At 45.6% G+C, this 23,885-nt stretch overlaps 1 protein-coding gene across 3 annotated transcripts in view; it reads left to right on the top strand.

Moving 5' to 3' along the window:
• Window positions 1–1,280: 1,280 nt before the first annotated feature.
• The window catches only part of LOC117360795 (general transcription and DNA repair factor IIH helicase subunit XPB), a 262,217-nt gene continuing 239,612 nt past the window's right edge, over window positions 1,281–23,885 (top strand). For 2 of the 3 annotated variants that reach the window (XR_004539518.1, XM_033945181.1), the window contains exons 1-2: window positions 1,281–1,494; window positions 19,151–19,217. Coding sequence is in view for 2 of the 3 variants with exons in the window: in XM_033945181.1 (XP_033801072.1) it covers window positions 19,214–19,217 (4 nt within the window). In the remaining variant the exon portion in view is untranslated. The remainder of the gene's footprint in view (window positions 1,495–19,150; window positions 19,218–23,885) is intronic. The other variant, XM_033945177.1, reaches the window with a different exon arrangement.

The raw sequence follows: 23,885 nt of genomic DNA, 5'->3' as shown, positions 1-23,885 counted from the left end.
AAAGCTAAAGTCCAATCCATTGCCATATCATCAAGAAATCTACTAGACCGTCTTTCCTTCCCCACTTTATACCACTCCGAGAGCGTATTAAATTCAGATGGGGCGGACAGAAACTGATGATCCAAGGAAGTGAAAGTGGGCAAGCTATTCTCCGGTGATCGGAGCGCCAAACAATAACTACGCAGCTGCAGGTATGCAAACATAGACCCTGCAGTCCAACCCCAGCGGTCTCGACATGCCAAAAAAGAGGGAACCGAACCCGACCCCACCTCAACAACCTGTCCCACAAAACGGCACCCAGACGTCCGAACTGAGGCAAAAAAAAGCATGTAACGATCCTGCAGGAAACTTAGGGTTTCCCACCAGTTCCGTAAAAGGCAAGGGACCCACCGCGCCCCCCCAATGAAGACCGCCACCAGCACCAGGCCATTCGCAAGGGTCGAAGCATAGAAGGGCCTTTACAACTTCTATTCCATTGTCTTCAAGCTCAAAATCTTCATCCTTTTCGCCTTCCCGATCTAATCCCATATGACAGGGTTTACTCTGGGCTAATCATTAGTTTGGTTCCTTGATAGCGTCTAATAGCGCATGTTATCAAAGCCCTGCGCTAGCTGCTTAACGCATCTTAGGGCTCCTTTTATAAAGCCGCTCTAGCGGGGTTAACGCGCGTGACGTTTCATCACGCGTTAACCCCCCGCCCCCTGCTGGCCTAAAAACTACCGCCTGTTCAAGGGAGGCTTAGCGCTAGCGCGGCCCGCGGTTTAGCGCGCGTTAAACCGCTAGCGCGGCTTGATAAAAGGAGCCCTTAGTCAAGGAGTCCCTCATTTTGTATGTCCTCCAGGAAGAGGAAAATGCCTCCTGTCACCGAGAACTCAATCGAAACCCACGCCGACCAAGGTGACATCGATGGCGGGCGGCTCTCACCCACCAGAGTCACCACAGAGAACGCGCGCGTCGAAGACTCTTCGCTGCGGTCGCTAAGCGATGAAGCTCGTGCCTCGCGCCGTCGAGCTCGCGCGCGGGCCGCTCCGTCACGTTCGCGAGACTTGCGTGCGCGTCCGCGGTGCGTGTGTTTTGGTAGTTGTCGCTTCCTCGGCGTTGAACTCAAGTTTCCCTTGGCCTTTGGAGGGGGGGGGGTTGTCTGTCATTGATTTATTTCCTCCCCACCCCCGCGTACTGGTTTCGGCCCTGGCCGCCTAATGCGCGCGCTCTGTCGCCACAGCTCTGGTGGAGTCTGTGAGAGAGAGGAGCGGGACGGCGGGTGGTAGAGGGGGGGAGGGAGGGGGGGAGGGAGGGGGCGCGCGCCGCCGGCGGCCTCCATCCTTCCCCGCGAGCGCGGCGTCGGACGCTGCTCCACCTCGTCTCCGGCCTCGGCTCGCCGCTGTCCGCTTCCCTTGCGCGCGGTCAGGGGGGGGCGCCGCCCCCTCTCCCCACCCCGTTTGCCCTCGAGACTGAGAAGAGCCGCGAGCCAAGAAGGAAGCGCTGCGCTCGGAGGTGAGTGACTTCCGGATTGTAGGCCTGGCCGGGGCCGCCGCCGCCGCCTCCTCCTCTCTCCCGCGGATGGCTGGAGCTGTGGGGGCGAGGGAGGGGGCTGCGCCGGATGTCACTTCGTGGGAAGGGGATTCGTTTGTGGCGACCCCTCCCGGTTTTGGAAAAGTTGGCATTTGTCTGTACATGGATTTGGGGGGGGGGTAGGTCTAGTTTTCGGGGTCTCTGGGTTGTTGGTTTATTTTGAGGGGTTGTTTTCACATGAGGGTAAAGAAGGGAGGAACGTATTTTGGGAATCCTTGGTATGTAGTTCAGAGGTTGCACGTGAACAGTCCTGATGTGCTTTTTTATTTTTTGGCCTTAAGCAAATGGATTTCGAATGGGACTCGGACAAGCAGGGCTAGCTCTCACGTGCAAAACAACAACAACCCAGTTGCAGTGGTTCCCAACCCTGTCCTGGAGGAACCCCAGGCCAATTGGGTTTTCAGGCTAGCCCTAATGAATATGCATGAAGCAAATTTGCATGCCTATCACTTCCATCATATGCAAATCTCTCTCATGCATATTCATTAGGGCTAGCCTGAAAACCCGATTGGCCTGGGGTTCCTCCAGGACAGGGTTGGGAATAACTGGAAGAAACCAATGTATTTGGCTGTATACAGTTCATTGCAGAGGATTGTACCTCTCAACCTTGTATTCAATGCCCAGGCTCATTTCTTCTTGTAAACCGCCTAGAACGGGATAGAAGACATCAATGTAATGTAATTGTATAATGTTGTTGTGCAATGAAATCTACATAAGGAAATGTATTGGCAACCAGTAACAGTTTTTGTGTCTTCAGATTCATGAGCCATAAGGACTTCCCCAAAATAATGTGTGTTGGTTGCCTGCTTTCTAGTCTGGGTACTTGTGTTTGCAATGTTAAAGCAACCATAAATCGAAAGATTGATCTTTTCTATGCTACTGTGGAGAAAGACTACTAGAGGTTAAAGACCACTGATACCTATTAAGGACAAGGAAGTAATGACAGTGTAATTTGCATAGAGCAATAGGCATACCTTTCTTTAGCTACACAATTGGGCAGACTTAGATGGGCCATGCTGGTCCTTATCTTCTGTTTTTTTGCTAAGTTACTGAATTACAGTATTTACAGATTCTTGAGAAATAAACTATATGCAGGTCATACATGGTGAGATCATCTTTGTTTGTCTACTTATGTAAATTTTAGTAGTACTGTAGCATGTGATATGTAGATGCTGAAAACTTTTGCTAGCCTTTGTTGGTCTGCAGAGCTGTTTAACAAATCATACTCATTGACAAAATAAAAGACTGAGACTTATGTTTGTTTAAAGTACTATATTAGAGATTTCTATTCCGCCTGTGCCTTGCGGTAATGAAGTTGTTTCCTGGTTATGTCCTTAGGCTTATAGGGGAGAATAAGGACCATTGGATTTTTGAATGAAATACTAAGGTCTTTAATATTTTTCTGTGTGCTCCAGAATCTCATTCCCTCTTTAATACCTGTAGACCCCCTTACTTCTTTCTGGTTCTACATTCTTATCTCGGTACTCTTGAGACAAAATTAATGCAGTTTTTCATTGATACAACTACTTCAGACCATAATTTTCACATAAAGATAAACATAATTCTATTATAGCAGGGAAGGTATTTTGGAGACATATATAAAAATTTTTTAAAAAGAAACATGTTTTGATTACATAGGGAATTTTATATTTAGTAGTTCTGACAAAGGGCTCCTTTTATGAAGGCGCGTTAGCGGTTTAACATGTGTAATAGCACACGCTAAACCGCCAGATGTGCTAGCCACTACCGCCTTCTCTTGAGCAGGCGGTAGCTTTTTGGCCAGCGCGGGGGTTAGTGCGTGATGAAAAGTCACGCGCGTTGATGTCTCAAAATGGACGCAATCTAGAAGAAAATAATTTCTGTCATACCGCACGAAAGTGATTTCATTAGGGGCAGTTTTTCAGTTAAGATTTCCCTGTAAATGCGTGGTCTCCCTTCGGGGAAGTAAATATGTATTCTTTGAACCTGCCCAATTAGGTTTCTTTTTAGAAGGTAAGGGTATCTCTACGCATCCAGATTAAATCAGGATGGTTGTGGTGTTAATTGATGGAAGGTTGTAACTGCTCTGTTTTTTTTTTTTCTAGAACTGTAATTTAGGTTAATGTCCCTGCCCCAAGGGTTGTTTTCTTTTTCTTTTCTCCTTCTCCTATTGTGGACTATCTTGAATGTAATGTTACCTTGTGTTAACTTTTGCTTATCAGCAAATACTGATTGTATAGTATTTCAGTATTTCCTTATCATTGTGATGTAATGATAACTTGAAATGATAAATAAAAAAAAAAAAGGAAAAGTCACACGCGTTAAACCTGCTAGCGCGGCTTTGTAAAAGGAGCACAAAATGTTTAATTATTTTGTATCAGTTTTTATTAAGTTGTTTATTACCAATACAGTTGTAAGAATAATCATTAGCATAACAGAGAAACAAGCATATTACAGTACAACCACCCATCTGAACATGATGCCCTCTTCCCCAGATAAAAATATATATTTAAGTTTATCAGGAATTCAAAATCTTCTTTTAGATCTTCATCTACTGTAAAGCTAGGCCTTTTATAACTTAAGCTAGATTGTGGTGCTGTTCTACAGTTCTTGTATAAATGACATTTACAAGAAATCTATTTTCTAATTACTCATTAAAAAAAATCACAAGCTTGTTGTAGTAACTAATCAATAGTTTTGTTTATTTGTATTAATGTTTATTTTAAACATCTGAATTTAAAACACATTGAGTGGCATAATAAAAAAACCCAAACATCTAAGTCCATGTTGGGCCTTAGTGCCCAAAGTCAGAAACGTCCAAAGTCCATTCTCAAAAAAAAAAGTCCAAATTTTTTTTTCCCGAGAATCGTCTACTTGTACTTCCAGCCGTTTGATCATCCAGACCTCTAAGTCGTCTATATTTATACCCTATTCTTGTCCAAAAAATCATCCAAGTCAAAAATGCCTAGAACAAGACCAGTTTCACCCTTTCTATACTCTTCTTGGTTTCTTTTTATATTTCAGGGATGCCAACTCTTATTTTCTCTGCCACTAGTTTGGAAAACCATATCAGTTTCCTTTTTCTCTTGTTTTTATTAATTTTTTTCACATAAAGGTCCTTAGCCATTTTTATCGCTCCTTTCAGCTTAGACCACTGTTTTTCCACTTCTCCTATGTCCTCCCATCCTAACAGCTCTTCAGGTACTCTCCCATTTTATTAAAGTTCGTACGTTTTACATCTAGGACTTTAAGTATTGTGCGGCCACTCTCCACTTTAGCTGTTATATCAAACCAAACTGTTTGATGATCGCTACTTCCCAGGTGAGCACCCACTCAAACATTAGAGATATTCTCCCCATTTGTGAGGACCAGATCCAATATCGCTTTTTCCCTCGTGAGTTCCATCACCATTTGTCTGAACAGAGCCTCTTGAAAGGCATCCACAATCGCTCTACTTCTTTCCGTTTCTGCAGACAAAACGTTCCAGTCCACAACCGGCAGGTTGAAATCTCCCAACAGCAGCACTTCCTCTTTCTTTCCAAACTTTTGGATATCCACAATCGGATCTTAATCAATTTGCTGTGATTGGGTCGGAGATCTGTAGACTACACCCGTTTAGATAGAAGTTCCATCATACAGAATGGTGCAGAAGTGGTCATGAAGGCAGCCTGTGTTAATTTCCTTCCCTTTAATCCTGCTGCACCATCCTGTATGATTGGGCTGTATCATACAGGATGGTGCAGCCAGGAGACGGAGGTAGAAAAAGTGACTTTTCCTAATCACATTATTGGTAAAAGGGCTGGAGCTCTGTGGAAAACAGGGAGTATTCCTCTTTCAAAAGATGTCCCACCAAAACACCGCAGCCAGAATTAAATTAAACAAACAATTTAAAAAAAAAAAAATTAAGACCACTACTAGAAAGAGAAGCAGAGAACCCGATGAAACCTTTGAATTTAAGTTTTCCAGGGAGTGTCAAAGGACTAAAGGAAATTAACAAATATGACTAAATTTCACTATATATATATATATATATATACACACACATATACACACACACACTGTGTATCTATAATAATAAAACGCTAAGCGTGCACTCGCGCCGCGTGTTCCCTGATCTGTTGGGATGTGCTGGCAAGAGTGCGCATGCGCGCTTATTATGTCACAATATCCTCCCTGCTCTCCACCTTGCGCCGCTGCATATAGCTGCTTTCAAAGGGCCCGGTAAAGGTCGGAGACGCGCACAAAGGCTGGTTTGCCAGGGGCTGTGTGCTGGGACTGCATGAACCTCGCACAGAGCCGCCGCGACAAATTTAAAACACTGATGGCTCTCGCTCAGCAGCTTTTCAACCCCCACCCAGCACTGCCACCGCTGCACCTTTCTAAACCCTCCCCCTACCACTGCCGCGATCATTGGTACTTTTTTTTAAAACACAGCCGAAGTTTACGAAGGCGGGGATCAAGATAGCAGCCACCGTAAACCAGTGAAGTTGACAGCTCTCGCTCAGGTCAGGAGTGAGCGGCTTTTCATACCCCCCCAGCACCGCCGCCACTGCACCTTTTCAAACCCTCCCTCCCACAGCACTGCTGCTGCTCTTCCTAAACATCCATCAGAGCACACACACACAGTGTATTCGCTTTTCTGCACCCAGCCTGTCCGCAGTCTTTACGTACAATCAAAAATCTGACAGCAAAGACACCAGCCTCATCTGCAGCAACAAAATTCCAGCAGCAGAAAGAGAAAGGAGGGGCCGTAGCAAAGAAGCCCTTCCATGGCATTTCCGAAGTGCTGGGACGCCCCTGCCCTCGAGGAAATCCTGCAACATCATCTGGAAATCATGAGAAAGACACAGATCTCTTCCCCCCCATTTCTCTCTTGCACAGCCCTCGTTTGCACTTCAAAAATGCATTCTTCCTCCAGTAAAATAAATAGTAACCCCCGCTCAGGAGCAAGGCACGCAAACTTCACCCCGAATGAAAAATCGTTGGTACTTTTTTAAAAAAAGCCTGGTGGTCCAGCGGTATCCCTCCCTCGCTAGATGGCTCTCGCTCAGGTCAGGAATGAAGATGTGAGGAGCAAGCTTATGCGCTCCTGTTTCGGCCCTCCGCTTTCTCCTCACATCCGTACTCCTAATCTGAGTATGAGAGCTGTCTAGCGGGGACAGGAGAGATTTTAAAAGGTATGGGTTTTTTTGTTTTTTTAAATTCCCTTGACGGTTGTTGGTTGTTGTTTTTTTTATTTTTCTGTGCCAAACCGCGTGAAGGGAAGGGGGGATTGGGAGGGAAATGGTGATGCTGCTGCTACACAGGGAAGTGGGGTGGGGGGAGGAAAATGCTGCTGCACAGGGAAATGGAGGGGGAGGGAATGCTGCTACAGCTGCAGCACAGGGAAGTGGGGGGGGAGGGAAATGCTGTTGCTGCTGCACAGGGAAGTGGGGTGGGGGAGGGAAATGCTGCTGCACAGGAAATGGAGGGGGAGGAAATGCTGCTGTACAGGGAAGGAGGGAGAGAAATGTTTTTGCTACACAGGGAAGTGGGGTGGGGGGAGGGAAATGCTGCTGCACAGGGAAATGGAGGGGGAAGGAATGCTGCTGCTGTACAGGAAAGTGGGGTGGGGGAATGCTGCATAGATAAATGGAGAAATGGAGGCGGAGGGAATGCTACATAGGGGACAGAGACAGATAGAAAGAAAGGAAGAAAGACACAGGGGCAGGAAGAGGGACAGAAATACAAACAGAGAAAGGGGACCAGGGAGAGAGAAATACAGCAGGAGGTAGAGAGACAGAAAGAAAGACAGACAGACATATATTCTAGCACGCGTTAATATATAAGAACAGAGCAACCACCACATTGCCACTCGACAGATATCAGCCTGGGCCCCCATCCAAGGCTTTGCTTGAGCAAGACACTTGTTAATTCCTATTTATACTGTGTGTGTGTATGTATATATATATATATATACAGTATATATATATATATATATACTGTATATATATATATATATACATACACACACACAGTATAAATAGGAATTAACAAGTGTCTTGCTCAAGCAAAGCCTTGGATGGGGGCCCAGGCTGATATCTGTCGAGTGGCAATGTGGTGGTTGCTCTGTTCTTTTAATAAATCATTGTAGACTGGATATCTTGGCCAGGGCTTAGTTGGCAGAACCATCATTAATAATAAGGGGGTCTTGTCCTCTCATAAGAACATAAGAACTGCCATCTCCGGATCAGACCTTCGGTCCATCAAGTCCGGCGATCCGCACACGCGGAGGCCCTGCCAGGTGTACACCTGGCGTAATTTATAGTCCACCATATCTTTATATGCCTCTCTTAAGGAGATATGCATCTAGTTTGCTCTTGAAGCCTAGGACGGTCGATTCCGCAATAATCTCCTCTGGGAGGGCATTCCAGGTGTCAACCACTCTCTGAGTGAAGCAGAACTTCCTGACATCTGGGGGTATTGGTGGATAACACAATGAAGCAGGCGGCACAATGTGCAGCGGCCTCAAAAAAAGCGAACAGAATGCTGGGCATTATCAAAAAAGGTATCACTACCAGAACAAAAGAAGTTATCCTGCCACTGTATCGAGCAATGGTGCGCCCACATCTGGAATACTGCGTCCAATACTGGTCACCATACCTCAAGAAGGACATGGCAATACTCGAGAGGGTCCAGAGGAGGGCAACGAGGATGATAAAGGGTATGGAGAACCTTTCATATGCCGAACGGTTAGACAGGCTGGGGCTCTTTACCCTGGAGAAGCGGAGACTGAGAGGGGACATGATAGAAACTTATAAAATCATGAAAGGCATAGAGAAGGTGGAGAGGGACAGATTCTTTAGACTAGCAGGGACAACTAAAACAAGAGGTCATTCAGAAAAACTGAGAGGAGACAGATTCATGACGAATGCAAGGAAGTTCTTCTTCACTCAGAGGGTGGTGGACACCTGGAACGCGCTTCCCGGAGAGGTGATAGGACAGAGTACAATTCTGGGGTTCAAAAAGGGACTGGATGACTTCCTGGAAGCGAAAGGGATAACAGGGTACAAATAGAGATTTACCTTACAGGACATTGAGTGAACAGGGTATGGGTATTTTAAGTTAGGTAGGGAACACTTTCAGGTCATGGACCTGGGGGGCCGCCGCGGGAGCGGACTGCCGGGCACGATGGACCCCTGGTCTGACCCGGCAGAGGCAACGCTTATGTTCTTATGTTCTTATGTTCTTATTAGTCCTGAACCTGTCCCCCCTTAGCTTCATTACATGTCCTCTAGTCTGTGTCAAATTGGACAGTGTAAATAATCTTCTCTGCTCTATTTTGTCGATTCCTTTCAGTATTTTGAAGGTCTCGATCATATCCCCACGCAGTCTCCTTTTCTCAAGGGAGAACAATCCTAGTGTTATAAGTCTATCCTCATATTCCAGTCTCTCCATACCCTTGACCAGTTTTGTTGCTCGTCTCTGCACCCTCTCCAGCAGTTTTATATCCTTCTTTAGGTAGGGAGACCAATGTTGGACGCAGTATTCCAAGTGTGGTCTGACCATTGCCCTATAAAGCGGCATTATAACTTTCTCCGATCTACTCGAGATTCCTTTCTTTATCATGCCCAACATTCTATTTGCCTTCTTTGCCGCTGCCGCGCATTGTGCCGACGGCTTCAGGGTTCTGTCTATTAGTACACCCAGATCCTTTTCTTGTTCACTCTTCCCCAGAGTTGCACCTGACATTGTATACTCGTATTCCTTATTTTTATTGCCTAAATGCATTACCTTGCATTTCTCCACATTGAACTTCATCTGCCATTTCTCCGCCCATGTTTCTAACCGACACAAGTCGCTCTGGAGTTCCTCTCTATCCTCCTGCGATCTGATTTCCGGGCATAGTTTTGTATCGTCTGCAAACTTGATGATCTCACTGGATGTTCCTTCCTCCAGGTCGTTGATATAAATATTAAAAAGGATCGGCCCAAGTACCGAGCCCTGGGTACACCACTAGTCACTTTCTCCCAGTCGGAGAACTTCCCATTTATGCCCACTCTCTGCTTTCGGTTTTCCAGCCATTTGCCTATCCATCTTTGTATATCTCCCTCTATGCCATGGCTTTGTAGTTTCCTGAGAAGTCTTTCGTGTGGAACTTTGTCGAACGCTTTCTGGAAGTCCAAGTATATTATGTCCACAGGCTTCCCACTATCAATTTGCTCGTTTACGGTCTCAAAAAATTGGAGTAAATTCGTCAAACATGATTTCCCTTTCCTGAATCCATGTTGACTGGGTTTCATCAAGTCGTGTGCGTCCAAGTGCCGGACTATGCTATCCTTGATCAGTGCTTCAACCATCTTGCCGGGGACCGACGTAAGACTCACAGGCCTATAGTTGCCCGGTTCCCCTCTCGATCCTTTTTTGAAAATTGGCGTGACGTTCGCTATCCTCCAGTCTTCCGGTATCTGTCCAGTTCTGATTGTCAGGTTTGCAAGTTTTTGCAATAACTCTCCGATTTCAACCTTCAATTCCTTTAAGACTCTCGGGTGAATTCCATCCGATCCAGGGGATTTGTCACTTTTAAGTTTGTCGATCTGATAGTATATCTGGTCTAAGTCCACTTCAACTGTGGTGAGGCTGTCTTCTATTTCTCCTGGAAACACTTTCTCCGCTTCAGGTATTGTTGAGGTGTCTTCCTTCGTAAAGACAGACGCAAAGAAGGAATTTAGTTTGTCTGCGATTTGTTTATCTTCCTTGATGTACCCTTTTCTTCCCTGGTCGTCCAGGGGTCCCACTGCCTCTTTTGCAGGTTTTTTCCCTTTCACGTATCTAAAGAAGGGCTTGAAGTTTTTGGCCTCCTGGGCTATTTTTTCCTCATAATCCTGTTTGGCATCCCTCACCGCCTTGTGACATTTCTTCTGATCATCTTTATGTTTGTTCCAGGCTTCGGTTGTCTTTATGCATTTCCATTTTTTGAAAGAGTCCTTCTTTTCTTTTATGGCTTCCTTCACCTGTATGGTAAGCCATGCCGGTTCTCTTTTGCTCTTTGTTCTCCGATCTTTGGAAATCCTCGGAATGTAGAGATCTTGTGCTTCTGTGATAGTATTTTTCAGTAGGGACCATGCCTGATCTACCGTTTCAATTTTGTCCACCATCTTCTCTAGTCGTTTTTCTACCATGGCCCTCATGCGATCGTATTTACCCTTTTTAAAGTTTTAGGTGGTGGTTAAGGTTTTGGCATGTTTCCCTTTCCCAATGTCAAGTTTAAAGTTGATTACATTGTGATCACTCGTTCCCAGTGGAACCACGACTTCCACTTCTGTTATCGGTCCCGTGAGGCCATTTAGGACCAAGTCCAAGGTGGCGTTGCCTCTTGTCGGCTCTTTTACCATTTGTTCCTGCTAAGTGAGGTTCTGCTTGGGTACATACTAGTTGTACAGGATGGTGGTACAGCTGAATGCTATGGAAGGTGAAATTTAGTCATATTTGTTAATTTCCTTTAGTCCTTTGACACTCCCTGGAAAACTTAAATTCAAAGGTTGCATCGGGTTCTCTGCTTCTCTTTCTAGTACTGGTCTTAATTTAAAAAAAATAAATTAAAAAAAATTTGTTCGTTTAATTCTGGCTGCGGTGTTTTGGTGGGGCATGCTTTTGGCAGAAGAATACTCCCTGTTATCCCAGGACAAGCAGGCAGGTATTCTCACTAGTGGGTGACGTCATCCAACGGAGCCCCAATGTGGACATCTCACAAGCATACTTGCTTGTAGAAACTTTTAGAAGTTTCGAGTTGCCCATACCACGCATGCGCGAGTGCCTTCCCGCCCGATGCACCGGGCGTGTCTCCTCAGTTTTTTCTCTTCCGCGGAGCTGAGAAGTTTGCCTTCGAAACTCTCTGTGCGAAGTTCCTTTATTGTGCCTTCTGTGCCCACGGTTTTGAGTTTTTTGAGCTCATTATCGTTGGCTCACGTTGCGTTTTATTGTTTTCAAAAAAAAAAAAATTTATTTCGATCGTTCGACCGGGCAGGTCGTGTGGCTGCGGCCCTGCAGTGTCGACCTTGCGGCGGAGCTTTTTCGGCCTATGTCCCGGCCTGTTAACCGGTTTTAAAAAGTGTGTCAAGTGCCAGCGCGCGATTTCATTGAAGGACCCTCATCGACGCTGTCTTCAGTGTCTCGGGCCTCAACATCTTCCGAAATCGTGCTGGCCTTGCTCCACACTTACAGCACGTGCTTTTAAGTGTCACTGTATTTTGTGGGAGTCGCTGTTTGGCATGGAGGCGTCCCCGGTGCTGCCCTTTTCACAGAGCGCCACGCCTTCGACTTCCGATTCTACATCTTCGGCCTCGAGTCTGCTCAAGCCTGCCTAGTTTGTGCCGGCTTCGACTCCGACGCATGCTGCGGTGCCTTCCGATGTCTCCTCAGGTCAGGTAGCGCAGCCTCCCATCCCTCCAGTGGTGCTTAAGGTGCCCAAGGCCTCTAAATCCAAGCCCCCTGGCGGCCAAGTTACCGATGTCCGTGCGGGAGGTCCCATTGCTGATGTGGATCCCTCTTTGCCGGCGTCGTTCCACACCCTGATGGAGAAGCGATTTGTCGAGTTCTTTACCAAAATTGGGCCGACGCTTCTCTCCCAGATCCAGCCTGGGCATGCGGAAGCCTCCCACGAGGTCGAGCTGCCTCCGGTGCCTCCTCAGCGCACACTCTCGCTGCTGGGAGCAGAGTCTCGGCGAGTGTCTGGTCTGGCTTCAGGGCATGTCTCGCAAAGAGCAGAGTCTTTGCCCATGCCACCTTTGGAACCGATACCCTCGATGCATGGCTTGCCTGGCCTGGAAACTTCCTCCACGATGCCGAGCCTCGAACCTTGGGGAGCGCCTCGGGGGGCCTCGTCTCAGCCTCTGCTGCTTCGATCCACAGCCTCCAGTCCCATCTACTCGGTGGCTGCCTCGTCTGGGCGTCACTCGCCTCGTCACTCGAGACCTGCTTCTCGACACAGCTCCGGTCGTCGATCGAGGCACTTATCAAGGCATGCCTCGCCTCGTCGGAAGCAACCTTTCCGGGAGTTTTCCCCGGAGTACTCGCCTCCTCCTATGCCGGAACTCGAGGACTGCGGGGGTTCGTTCTCTCCGTGCTGGTCCTCGGCATCGGTGAACCAAGCCGCCTCATCTTCTTCGAGCCCGCCTCGAGGCCTGGCCCTGGCGGACCAGTTGTCATTCTCGTCCTTCCTGAGGTAGATGGCGGTGGATCTGGATATCACCCTGGATTCAGGTTCCAAGTTCTCGAAGGAGTATCTGGAGACGATGCATCTTCCTCAACCTCCTGCCGAGTCTCTCCGTCTGCCTCTACATAAGCTTCTGGACCAGACTTTCATGAGATGCTTTGAGACCCTATACTCCATCTCGGCGGTCCCGGGGAAGTTGGATGCTAGATACCGCATGGTGCACTATAAGGGCTTCGACGGGGCACAGCTCTCGCACCAATCCCTCTTGGTTGAATTCTCTCTGAAGCGGTCTCATCCCTCCCAGGTCTATGCTTCCACTCCTCCAGGCCGGGAGGCAAAAACATGGACAGATTTGGCAGGCGCATCTACCAGAACTCGATGATGGCTTCTCGAGTCCTGAATTACAGCTTTCATTTTGCAACCTACTTTGAGTTTTTTCTATCCATTCTTCAAAAGTTTTTGCCCTATCTGGACTCTCAGGCTCGCTTCGAGTACTTGGAGGTACTGGCGTCATTGTCCCAACTCCGCCTGCAGATGATGCAATCGTCTTACGACGCTTTTGAGCTCTCGGCCAGAGCGGCTGCTTGTTCGGTGGCCATGAGACGCTTGGCGTGGCTTCGCACCATTGATATAGATCCGAATCTCCAGGACAGGCTGGCGAACGTTCCCTGTGCCGGAGCGGACCTTTACGACGAGTCCATCGAGGCGGCGACGGAGAAGCCATCCAAACATGAAAAGTCTTTTCAGTCTATTCTCCGCCAGAAGCCCAAGCCTGCTATCTCTCGTCCGTCTCGTCCTCCTATGATTTATCAAAGGCGCTACCCGCCGAAGCAGGCCCCCGCCATTCGGCTGCCAGTGAAGAGGCAGCATCAGCAGAAGCCCCAGCAAAAACTTCAGCCTTTTGCTGTCCCTAAGGTTCCCCAGCCTTTTTGACTGTCTCATAGGGAGCATAACTTCCATCGTTCTGCCCTCCCCACTTTTTCCCATCGGAGGTCGTCTCCATCATTTTTACCATCGATGGACGACTATTACCACCGACCTCTGGGTCCTTTCCATCGTCAGAGAGGGATACTCTCTTCAGTTCCATCATGTTCCTCCGGAACATCCTCCAAGAGAGTATCCTTCCAACTTAACCCAGACCGCCCTTCTTCTTCGGGAAGCTCAGACTTTGCTCCGGCTTTGGGCTATCGAGCCGGTCCCTGTGGACCAACAGAACAAGGGTTTTTACTCCCAGTACTTCCTTGTTCTGAAGAAGACGGGCGACCTGCGTCCTATTTTGGACCTCAGGGGGCTCAACAAGTTCCTGGTCAGGGAGAAGTTTCGTATGTTGACCCTGGCTTCTCTCTATCCTCTCCTCGAGCAGAACGACTGTTATGCTCCCTGGATCTCAAGGAGGCCTTCACTCATATTCCAGTCCATCCGGCCTCCCGTCAATACCTCAGATTTCAGGTGGGACACCTTCATCTTCAGTACAGAGTGCTTCCTTTCGGCCTAGCTTTGTCTCCCAGACTTCACCAAGTGCCTGGTTGTGGTGGCCGCAGCACTCCGGAACCATGGTCTGCAGGTGTTTCCCTACCTCGACGACTGGCTCATCAAGGATTCCACGTCTCAGGGGGCCGTCCAAGCCACTCAGAGGACAATCTGGTTTCTGCAGAGTCTGGGATTCGAGATCAACTTTCCCAAATCTCATCTTCAACCTTCACAGACTCTTCCCTTCATCGGAGCTGTTCTAGATACTATTCAACTCAGAGCGTTCCTTCCTCCTCAGCGCCTGGCGGCTCTTCTTCATCTTTGTCACTCGGTCTCTTCTCGCCCGTCCATCTCGGCGAGACACATGATGGTGCTCCTGGGCCACATGGCCTCTACGGTTCATGTGACTCCTTTTGCCAGACTTCACCTGCGGATTCCTCAGTGGACCCTGGCTTCTCAATGGTCGCAGATTTCCGACCCTCTGACTCGTCACATTCAGGTCACTCCTGCTCTGCTGCAATCGCTTCGCTGGTGGATGCTCTCTTCCAGTCTTTCCAGAGGTTTGCTGTTTCGCATGCCTACCCATCAGAAGGTCCTCACGACAGACTCCTCGAACTATGCTTGGGGGGCTCATCTGGACGGTCTCCGCACCCAGGGCTATTGGACGAGTGCGGATCGTCTGTGCCATATCTATCTCCTGGAACTCAGGGCGATTTTCAATGCTCTCACTGCTTTTCAGCATCTGCTTCACGACATGGTGGTCCTCATTCGTACGGACAATCAGGTCGCCATGTATTATGTCAACAAGCAGGGAGGCACGGGATCGGCCTCACTCTGTCAGGAAGCTCTGAAAGTTTGGGATTGGGCGATTCACCACAGCGCCTTCCTCAAAGCTGTCTACATTCAGGGGGCGGACAATGCCTTGGCAGACAACTTGAGTCATCTTCTCCAGCCTCACAAATGGACACTCCATTCCACGCCCTTTCATCAAATCTTCTCCCTGTGGGGAACGCCTCAGATAGACCTCTTTGCAGCGCCCCACAACTTCAAACTGCTTCAGTTCTGCTTCAGGATCTACACTCCTCATTGTCTCGAGGCGGATGCTTTTCTTCTGGACTGGGGGAATCTCTTTCTGTATGCGTTTCCTCCATTTCCTCTCATTCAAAAGACTCTGGTCAAGCTCAAGTCCGACCGGGCCACCATGATTCTGATTGCTCCTTGGTGGCCCAGGCAACCTTGGTATTCCCTCCTTCTGCAACTCAGCCGCAGGGAGCCCCTCCTTCTACCAGTGTTTCCATCTCTGCTTACGCAGCATCAGGGATCTCTGCTTCATCCCAACCTGCTGTCGCTACACCTGACAGCTTGGTTCCTCTCAGCGTAACTCCCCTTCAGTTTTCACCAGCTGTGCGGGATGTTTTGGAAGCTTCAAGGAAGCCTGCTACTAGACAATGCTATTCCCAGAAATGGACTAGATTCTCTACTTGGTGTTTTTCTCAGCACAAGGAGCCTCAACATGCCCCCTTGTCCTCTGTTTTGGACTATCTTTTGAACCTGTCTCAATCTGGCCTCAAGTCTACATCGATCAGAGTCCATCTTAGTGCAATTGCTGCTTTCCACCAGCCTCTTCAAGGGAAACCTCTTTCTGCACTTCCTGTGATTTCCAGATTCATGAAAGGACTTTTCCATGTAAATCCTCCCCTCAAACCGCCTCCAGTGGTTTGGGACCTCAATGTTGTTCTTTCTCAGCTTATGAAGCCTCCATTTGAACCTCTTAACAAGGCTCCTCTGAAATTTCTCACTTGGAAAGTGGTGCTTCTCATTGGCCTCACTTCTGCCCGTTGAGTGAGTGAGCTTCAAGCATTGGTTGCGGATCCGCCCTTTACAGTGTTTCATCATGACAAGGTGGTCCTTCGCACTCATCCTAAATTCCTTCCCAAGGTGGTCTCGAAATTTCATCTGAATCAATCCATTGCCCTTCCTGTGTTTTTTCCGAAGCCGCATTCTCATCCTGGAGAATCAACTCTTCACACTCTGGACTGTAAGCGTGCTTTGGCTTTCTACCTGGAACGCACAAAGCCTCACAGGACTGCTCCTCAACTTTTCATCTCCTTCGATCCGAACAAGTTGGGATGCCCTATCTCTAAGCGCACCATCTCCAACTGGATGGCGGCTTGTATCTCTTTCTGCTATGCCCAGGCTGGATTACCCCTTCACAGTAAAGTCAAAGCCCATAAGTTCAGAGCAATGGCAGCCTCTGTAGCTTTCCTCAGATCGACACCGATTGAGGATATTTGTAAAGCTGCCACTTGGTCCTCGGTTCATACCTTCACCTCACACTATTGTCTGGATACCTTCTCCAGATGGGATGGACAGTTTGGCCAAACAGTGTTACAAAATTTATTCTCCTAAATTGCCAACTCTCCCACCATCCCATTGAGGTTAGCTTGAAGGTCACCCACTAGTGAGAATACCTGCCTGCTTGTCCTGGGATAAAGCAATGTTACTTACCATAACAGTTGTTATCCAGGGACAGCAGGCAGCTATTCTCACGTCCCACCCACCTCCCCTGGGTTGGCTTCTCTGCTAGCTATCTGAACTGAGGAGACACGCCCGGTGCATCGGGCGGGAAGGCACTCGCGCATGCGCGGTGTGGGCAACTCGAAACTTCTAAAAGTTTCTACAAGCAACTATGCTTGTGAGATGTCCGCATCGGGGCTCCGTTGGATGATGTCACCCACTAGTGAGAATAGCTGCCTGCTGTCCCTGGATAACAACTGTTACGGTAAGTAACATTGCTTTTTCCACAGAGCTCCAGCCCTTTTACCAATGATGTGATTAGGAAAAGTCACTTTTTCTACCTCTGTCTCCTGGCAGAAATGGGATAGAGCCCAATCATACAGGATGGTGCAGCAGGATTAAAGGGAAGGAAATTAACACACGTGACTAAATTTTACAATTAAACAAATAGTAATAGATAAAAGAAACCCAGATAGTGTGATTACTACAAATGTAAAACCAATCAATTTTTTCTACTTACATACATACATAGGAACCAACTTTTATATTGATGGCTTGGCTGTGATTTATAAAGCTCTGTCCTTTACAGCTTCTTGATTTTTTTTATTTTGTGTTTTGGAGTTGCAACTTAACAGAAACTTTTTTTTAAGCAGACACTACTACTGTTGGTTGCTATTTTGGTGCACTTGGCACCTTCCCTTATAGTAATATAGTAACATAGTAGATGATGGCAGATAAAGATCTGAATGGTCCATTCAGTCTGCCCAATCTGATTCAATTTAATTTTTTTTTAACCTGAGTTCTGGCCATAAATTGCCCATTTTTAGGGAATATTTGTTTCTTATTCAGTCTTAACACTTTTATGCATATTTGAATGTGTTGACTTAATGGGGGGACCTTTTACTTGGTTACGGTAAGCACTTGAGTGTGCTTACTGCATATTAAATGGGCATTACCGCAGGGCACACTCAGGTGTTCTGTGGCTGTACCAGGATTGGCTTACATTAACACTGCATAAAAAATATAAATTATTTTTTGCTGCGGGGGGACATGTTTGGAGATAGAGAATAAGCGTTCCTTATGCTAATTGGGTAATGCAAGTATTACATTACATTAGAGATTTCTATTCCACCATTACCTTGCGGTTCAAGGCGGATTACAAAAGAGTTGTAGAAGGAGGGTTACAAAGTAAGATCACAGGTCATTTCTTGTGAAGATAAAGAGTAGATCAGGTAGTATCGGTGAGTTAGGGAGAAGATGGGAAGAAGGAAGCTGTATGCAGCCTAGTTAGTACGGGAGCCCTTACCATCTACAAAATAGGTGTTGGTAATTGCTACATGCTAATTTCGACATTAGCACGTGGCCAATAATTTGGAAAAAGGAAACTCTAGCTATTTTAGGGCAGTGCTAAAAAGTGGCCTTACTGCGCAGGAAACACACACATTAATAGCGCAGGCCACTTTTTAGTGTAGCTTAGTGAAAAGGCAGCGGTGACCATTTGCATGAATTTTGCCATTTATTTTGTGGTAGAGAGAGGTAAGAATTGGCTGAAATCATTGTTTCTTTTTCCTTATCAAATTGTAACAAATTATGTATGCAGTGGTACCTTGGTTTACGAGCATAATTCGTTCCAGAAGCATGCTTGTAAGCCAAAGCACTCGTATATCAAAGCAAAGTTCCCCATAGGCCATAATGTAAACTTAGACGATTCGTTTCACAACCAAGGTTTACTATGGTAGCCCAGGGGTGGGTATCTGCAGAGGGGTGGCTTTCTTCCCTTGGGGTCCCTGTGCAGCTGCCCTCCTGCTTCGGATGATGCCTCTGCCGTCTGCCACCGCCTCCCGGCTCTCGATCCAAGCCGGCAACCATCCTGTGGAAGCATGTGCATGATCTCTCAGCTCCCGAGCCAAGCCAGCCACTGCCCTGGCAACGCGTACGCCATGTGCAATCACGCACAGCATACCGTGCTCATCTACGTGCGTGCACATGGTGCACTCATTGCTGGGGTGGTGGCCGGCTTGGCTAGGGAGCTGAGAGCTTGTGCGCATGTTTGCACAGGATGGTGCCTGGCTTGGATTGGGAGCTGGGAGGCGCGGACGGACAGCAGAGGGATCGCCTGAAGCTGGAGGGCAGCTGCACGGGGACCCCGTGGGAAGGAAGCCACCCTGCTGAAGGGGCTGCAGCATCCACAGGCAGGTACCCACTCCTGGGCCACCATAGCTGAGAGCTCTTTTGCGAGTCACAAATTTAGCAAATGCTTTGCTCTTCTTTTAAAGCACTCGCAAACTGTGGTTTGACTATAATTGAAAGATAAATGAGCCTTTTCTGGCATGTTCATACTTACTAGCTTTTAAATAATATTTTAACATTTTATTTTATTTTATTATTTATTTTATTATATATATATATTTTTTTTAGGAGCAAACAATCACTAATGGGAGAGCCATTCCCTTAAGTGTACTGTAACAGCTGGCTGCTGCTATGGGTAAGTACCATATATACTAGAATATAAACCCATCCAAATATAAACCAAGGTAATCTTTCCCCCTTAAAAAAGGGGACAAAAAGGTTGACTCTAATATAAATTGAACTTGCAGCTGTCTCGCAAAGTTACTGTGGGAGCTCGTGTCATCCATTTTGAGTAGTGAGACTGCATGGGGCAGGAGCATAGGAGGATCCCTTTTGCCCTGGCTCACCATTGGACCAGCAGGGCTTAAGGTAGGCCTGGGGATAGAGTAATGGGCCTAAGATGGGGAGGATGCAAATATAAACCAAGACCCTCATTTTTGGGCCATTTTTTTTTTGCCTAAAAATCTAGGTTTATATTTGAGTATATACAGTAAATACTGTAAAATAATTGTCGGTACACTGTGGTCTTATTTCTGTTTGGCTTAAAATATTGCTAATCAAGGAAACAAGTCTGGAAGTTTGTTTCTTTATGATAAAAATCTTATAATTTGCTGAATCTGTTGTTGGAAATTGATGAAACTTTTTTTTAGACATCAGCGTTTAGCCCTTTAATTGGTAGATAGTGAAACCGGCTGCTTTATGTAACTTGATGTTGAATGTGAGCAACAGTGCCAAGTTACAGGCATTTGGAGATGCAGATTAGAGAGTTGCATGGGGACAGTTATCAAACCCGTCCCTGCCCATCCCCAGTAGAATCAAACCTGGCCCACTGATCGAATCAGTTACCATCCGTCCCTGCCCATCCCTATAAACTTTAGAAGTAGTTATTTCATTTAATTATGCTTCTGAATTAAAGGCTTTGGTAGATACCCATTTACAAATAAACAAAGACACTTTATTAATTTGGAAATATTAATTTGGAAAAATACATACCTTGTAAATGGGTTTCTACCAGAGCTTCTAATGTAAATATAAATACTCAGCTGATGAGGACCCCCAAGCTATGTCAGCTGAGGATTTCCTCTGTAGGTGGCTGGGGGTCCCTTTTGCCAAGCTTGGCAGGCAGCAGTAGTGTCCCTGAGACACAGATGCTAGCACCTCAGTGGCTCATGGATGCAGCCAGTGACTGCTTCGCTTGGTGGAGGGGTGTTCTGGCCATTTCCAGAGGAATTCTTTGCTGGCGGTGCTTGGGGATCCCACCAGCCACAGCAAGGGTCAGCAAATACTTCAACACTAGAAATAAAATTAGAAGTGCAATACAAAGACATTTGCTATATACATTTCCCAAAGCTAACATATTTTAGTCAATAAATTCTGTTTTTTACCTTTGTTGTCTGGAGACTTATTTTTCCATCAGGTTGGTCCCAGTTTCTTTTTTCTGCTTTCCCGTCTTCTGTTATAAAGTCTTCTGTTGTCCATTGTTTCCTCCTACCATGGTCCAGCATTTATTACTGTCTTATCCCCCAGAGCACGTGCAGCATCTTTAGCCCCTGCCCACCAGCCCCATGCCCAACATTTCTTCTTCTATCACCCCTCTCCAGCACCATGCCACATCTCTCCCTCCATTCCCTTCACCACTATGTCCAACATTCCTTCCTCTTGCATTCCTTTCAATTTTCCCCACTGTTCCCTTTCCACCACATTTCTCCCTCCCATATTTCTCTTCCCTATCATCTGTACCTCACTCCCTCCCTATGACCAAAAATTATCCTCTTTCTTCCATTCCCCGTGTATACATCTCTCGTTCCCTCTCACTGACACACTCATGACCAAACAATTCTCCCTTTCTATTCCCTCCCCCACCTCAGCATCTCTTTCCCTCCCTCCATCCTTTCTCTCAAGTTCATGCCCCCTCCCTCCCTTCTGTTTCCAAAACTGTACTCCCTCCCTTCTGTCCCACGTTTAGGCTCCTCCCATGTCCCAACGTGCTTCCTCCTTGCTGCATCATTTACTGTTTTATTGCCCAAAGATAATGATTTTTTGGAAATCAATTTGGGGACATAATAATATTTTAGATTCTGAGATTCTTTTAACTTATGAAATAGTAATTTGTGGTACCATTTTGCATATCAAAGATCCCCTAGATAAACATAAAAGATGTCTCTTTTTAATTATGACAAGTACAGCTATACAATTGATTACACGAAACTGGAAAAACTGGGATCGTCTCAACTTTACATTTTGGTGGGCTAGTTTATGTCTAATCTATAAATACGAGAAAATGAACGCTGTTCTTTTAGGGAATAATAAAAATTTTAATTTAATTTGGGGCCCATTGACGTCCTTTGTAGAATCATTATAGTTATATTTTTTGTTGTTAGTTAAAATGCACATCTAGGGAGGGGGGAATACAAGGTTTTTAATTAACTATTTTTATGGATGGTAATAGGGGGAAGGATGGTATTTTTGTGGTTTGATAAATAAGTTTGAATGGTTATATAGGTGTATTTTCTGTTTTAAAATATGTATAATATTTTTGAAATTATGTAAATTTTATAGTAATTTTAATGATAAAATTTAGATTGGGTGGGGGAGGGTATCAATATGTATGAATCTTGTAAAATTTAAGTGATGCCTACAGTGTAAAATGTTTAATTCATTCTGTTTTCACTTATTGAATGTGTTTTAAAATGAATAAAGAATTAAAAAATAATAAATTAAAATAGATAACAAACAAAACCTTCAGCAAGTAAGCACATGATAGAAATCAGTTAAACAAAATAGGCCCATTCCAAATGCCTGTATGAAGAAAGGAATTTAAACTTTCCTGAATTGTAGTAAATTAATTTCCTGTTAGATGGGAAGGGAATTCCATTAAAGAGGATTAGCAATGGAAAATATTGTTACAAGCCTCTATTGGTAGGAAGTAATGTCCTATTATGGTTTAAGAACTGGTTGAAAGACAGGAAATAGTAGGTTTAAATGGTCAATATTCTGAATTTAGATGGGTAAATATTTGGGTTCCTCAGGAGTCTGTTCTGGGACCGCTGCTTTATAACATATATATCAATGACCTAGAGATAGGAATAACTAATGAGATAATTTAAATTTCTAGTGCAGTAGGTGAGACATTCTAGACCAGTGGGTAGTGTCCCCATGGTTCTACTTGGCTATTCGGTAGACTGGATTGCTAGGGGGGAATCCATACTGATATACAAGTTTGTGCTCAGTATCCACCTGCTGGTAGCAGTGAGGTATATTACCCATTCATAAGGACTATACCAGTCTACAGGCTAACAGAAAGAAAATTAGCAGGTAAGAACCTAATTTCTCCTTCTGTTCCAAAATATTTTTGTTGTTTTGCTGCTTCATTTTCAAGTTTCAAGTTTATTCGTTCTTAATGAATCGCTTATTTAGATTGCTAAGCGATGTTCAACATAATATAAATATGCAGATAAAATATTGGTGCTGACGTACAAAATGACTTTTATATTGTGGGTTAAAACTTACAGGAATTGTGTGGGAAAATGGGGAGAAAGTTACAATCTTTAAATAGGAGAAAAAGAAAAACATAAAAGGAATGAACAAAAGGGGGGTAATTTTGGCTACTTAAATAAAAATTGTTAATTTGAAAGCTAAGAATCATATGCATCTTTAAAAAGATATGTTTTTAAGGTTTTTTTAAAATGAGGGTAAATCTTTTAATTCTCTAATGTATTGAGGTAGGAGGTTCCATGATTGGGGGGCCATTACAGAAAACATGTCATGCCATCTAATTCCTATAACTTTCAACGAGGGAACGGAAAGAAGATTGTGGGAAGTCAAGCGGAGAGATCGTGAAGTGCTGTATGGGATTAATCACCTATTAATAAACTGTGGTTCATTATAACTCAAAGCTTTAAAAACTAAAAACAGTAATTTAAAAGTAATGCGGTGGCTTACCGGAAGCCAATGGGATTTAATCAACAGAGGGGAACTTTTGTGAGTTTGATTAGGGGTTGAGGAACTTGGGTTACGTGAGCCAATCCCTGCTCTTGCACAGAAAGGAAGGGAGACATCTTTGCCTATAGCAGTCCACTGCATATTAATGTGACAGTTTATGCATTTTTTTCTGTTCAGTGTTTTGTAATGTACTACTAGTGTGCTGCAGTGTGAGGAAAAAATATTTTCAGTACATACGTTAGAATGATGTGCACTGAATTTTAGCAAACAGAGAAACATGATAGCAGATAAAGACCAAATGACCCATCCAGTCTGTCCATCTGCAGCATCCACTATGTATTTCCTCCCTAAGTGATCCCATGTGCTTGTCCCATACTTTCTTGAATTCAGACACAGTCTTTGTCTCTACCACCTCTTCCGGGAGACTATTTCACGCATTCACCCTATCACCTCTCAACTTCATCCTATGCCCTCTCATTCCAGTGCTTCCCTTCAAATGAAAGAGACTTGCCTCATTCTCATTTATGCCCTGCAGGTATTTAAACATCTCTATTATATCTCCCTTCTGTCTTTCCTCCAAAGTATACATGTTAAGATCTTTAAGCTTGTCCCTGTATACTTTATGAATAAAACCACTGATATAAGAATATAAGAATTGCCGCTGCTGGGTCAGACCAGTAGTCCATCATGCCCAGCAGTTCGCTCAAGCGGCGGCCCTTAGATCAAAGACCAGTGCCCTGAGTCTAGCCTTATCTGCATATGTTCTGGTTCAGCAGGAACTTGTCTAACTTTGTCTTGAATCCCTGGAAGGTGTTTTCCCCTATAACAGCCTCTGGAAGAGTGTTCCAGTTTTCTACCACTC

The sequence above is a fragment of the Geotrypetes seraphini genome, chromosome 5, assembly GCF_902459505.1.
Source record: "Geotrypetes seraphini chromosome 5, aGeoSer1.1, whole genome shotgun sequence".
Lineage (NCBI taxonomy): Eukaryota > Metazoa > Chordata > Amphibia > Gymnophiona > Dermophiidae > Geotrypetes > Geotrypetes seraphini.
The sequence above is the reverse complement of the archived record's forward strand: the minus strand, read 5'-3'. Positions and strand labels throughout refer to the sequence as shown.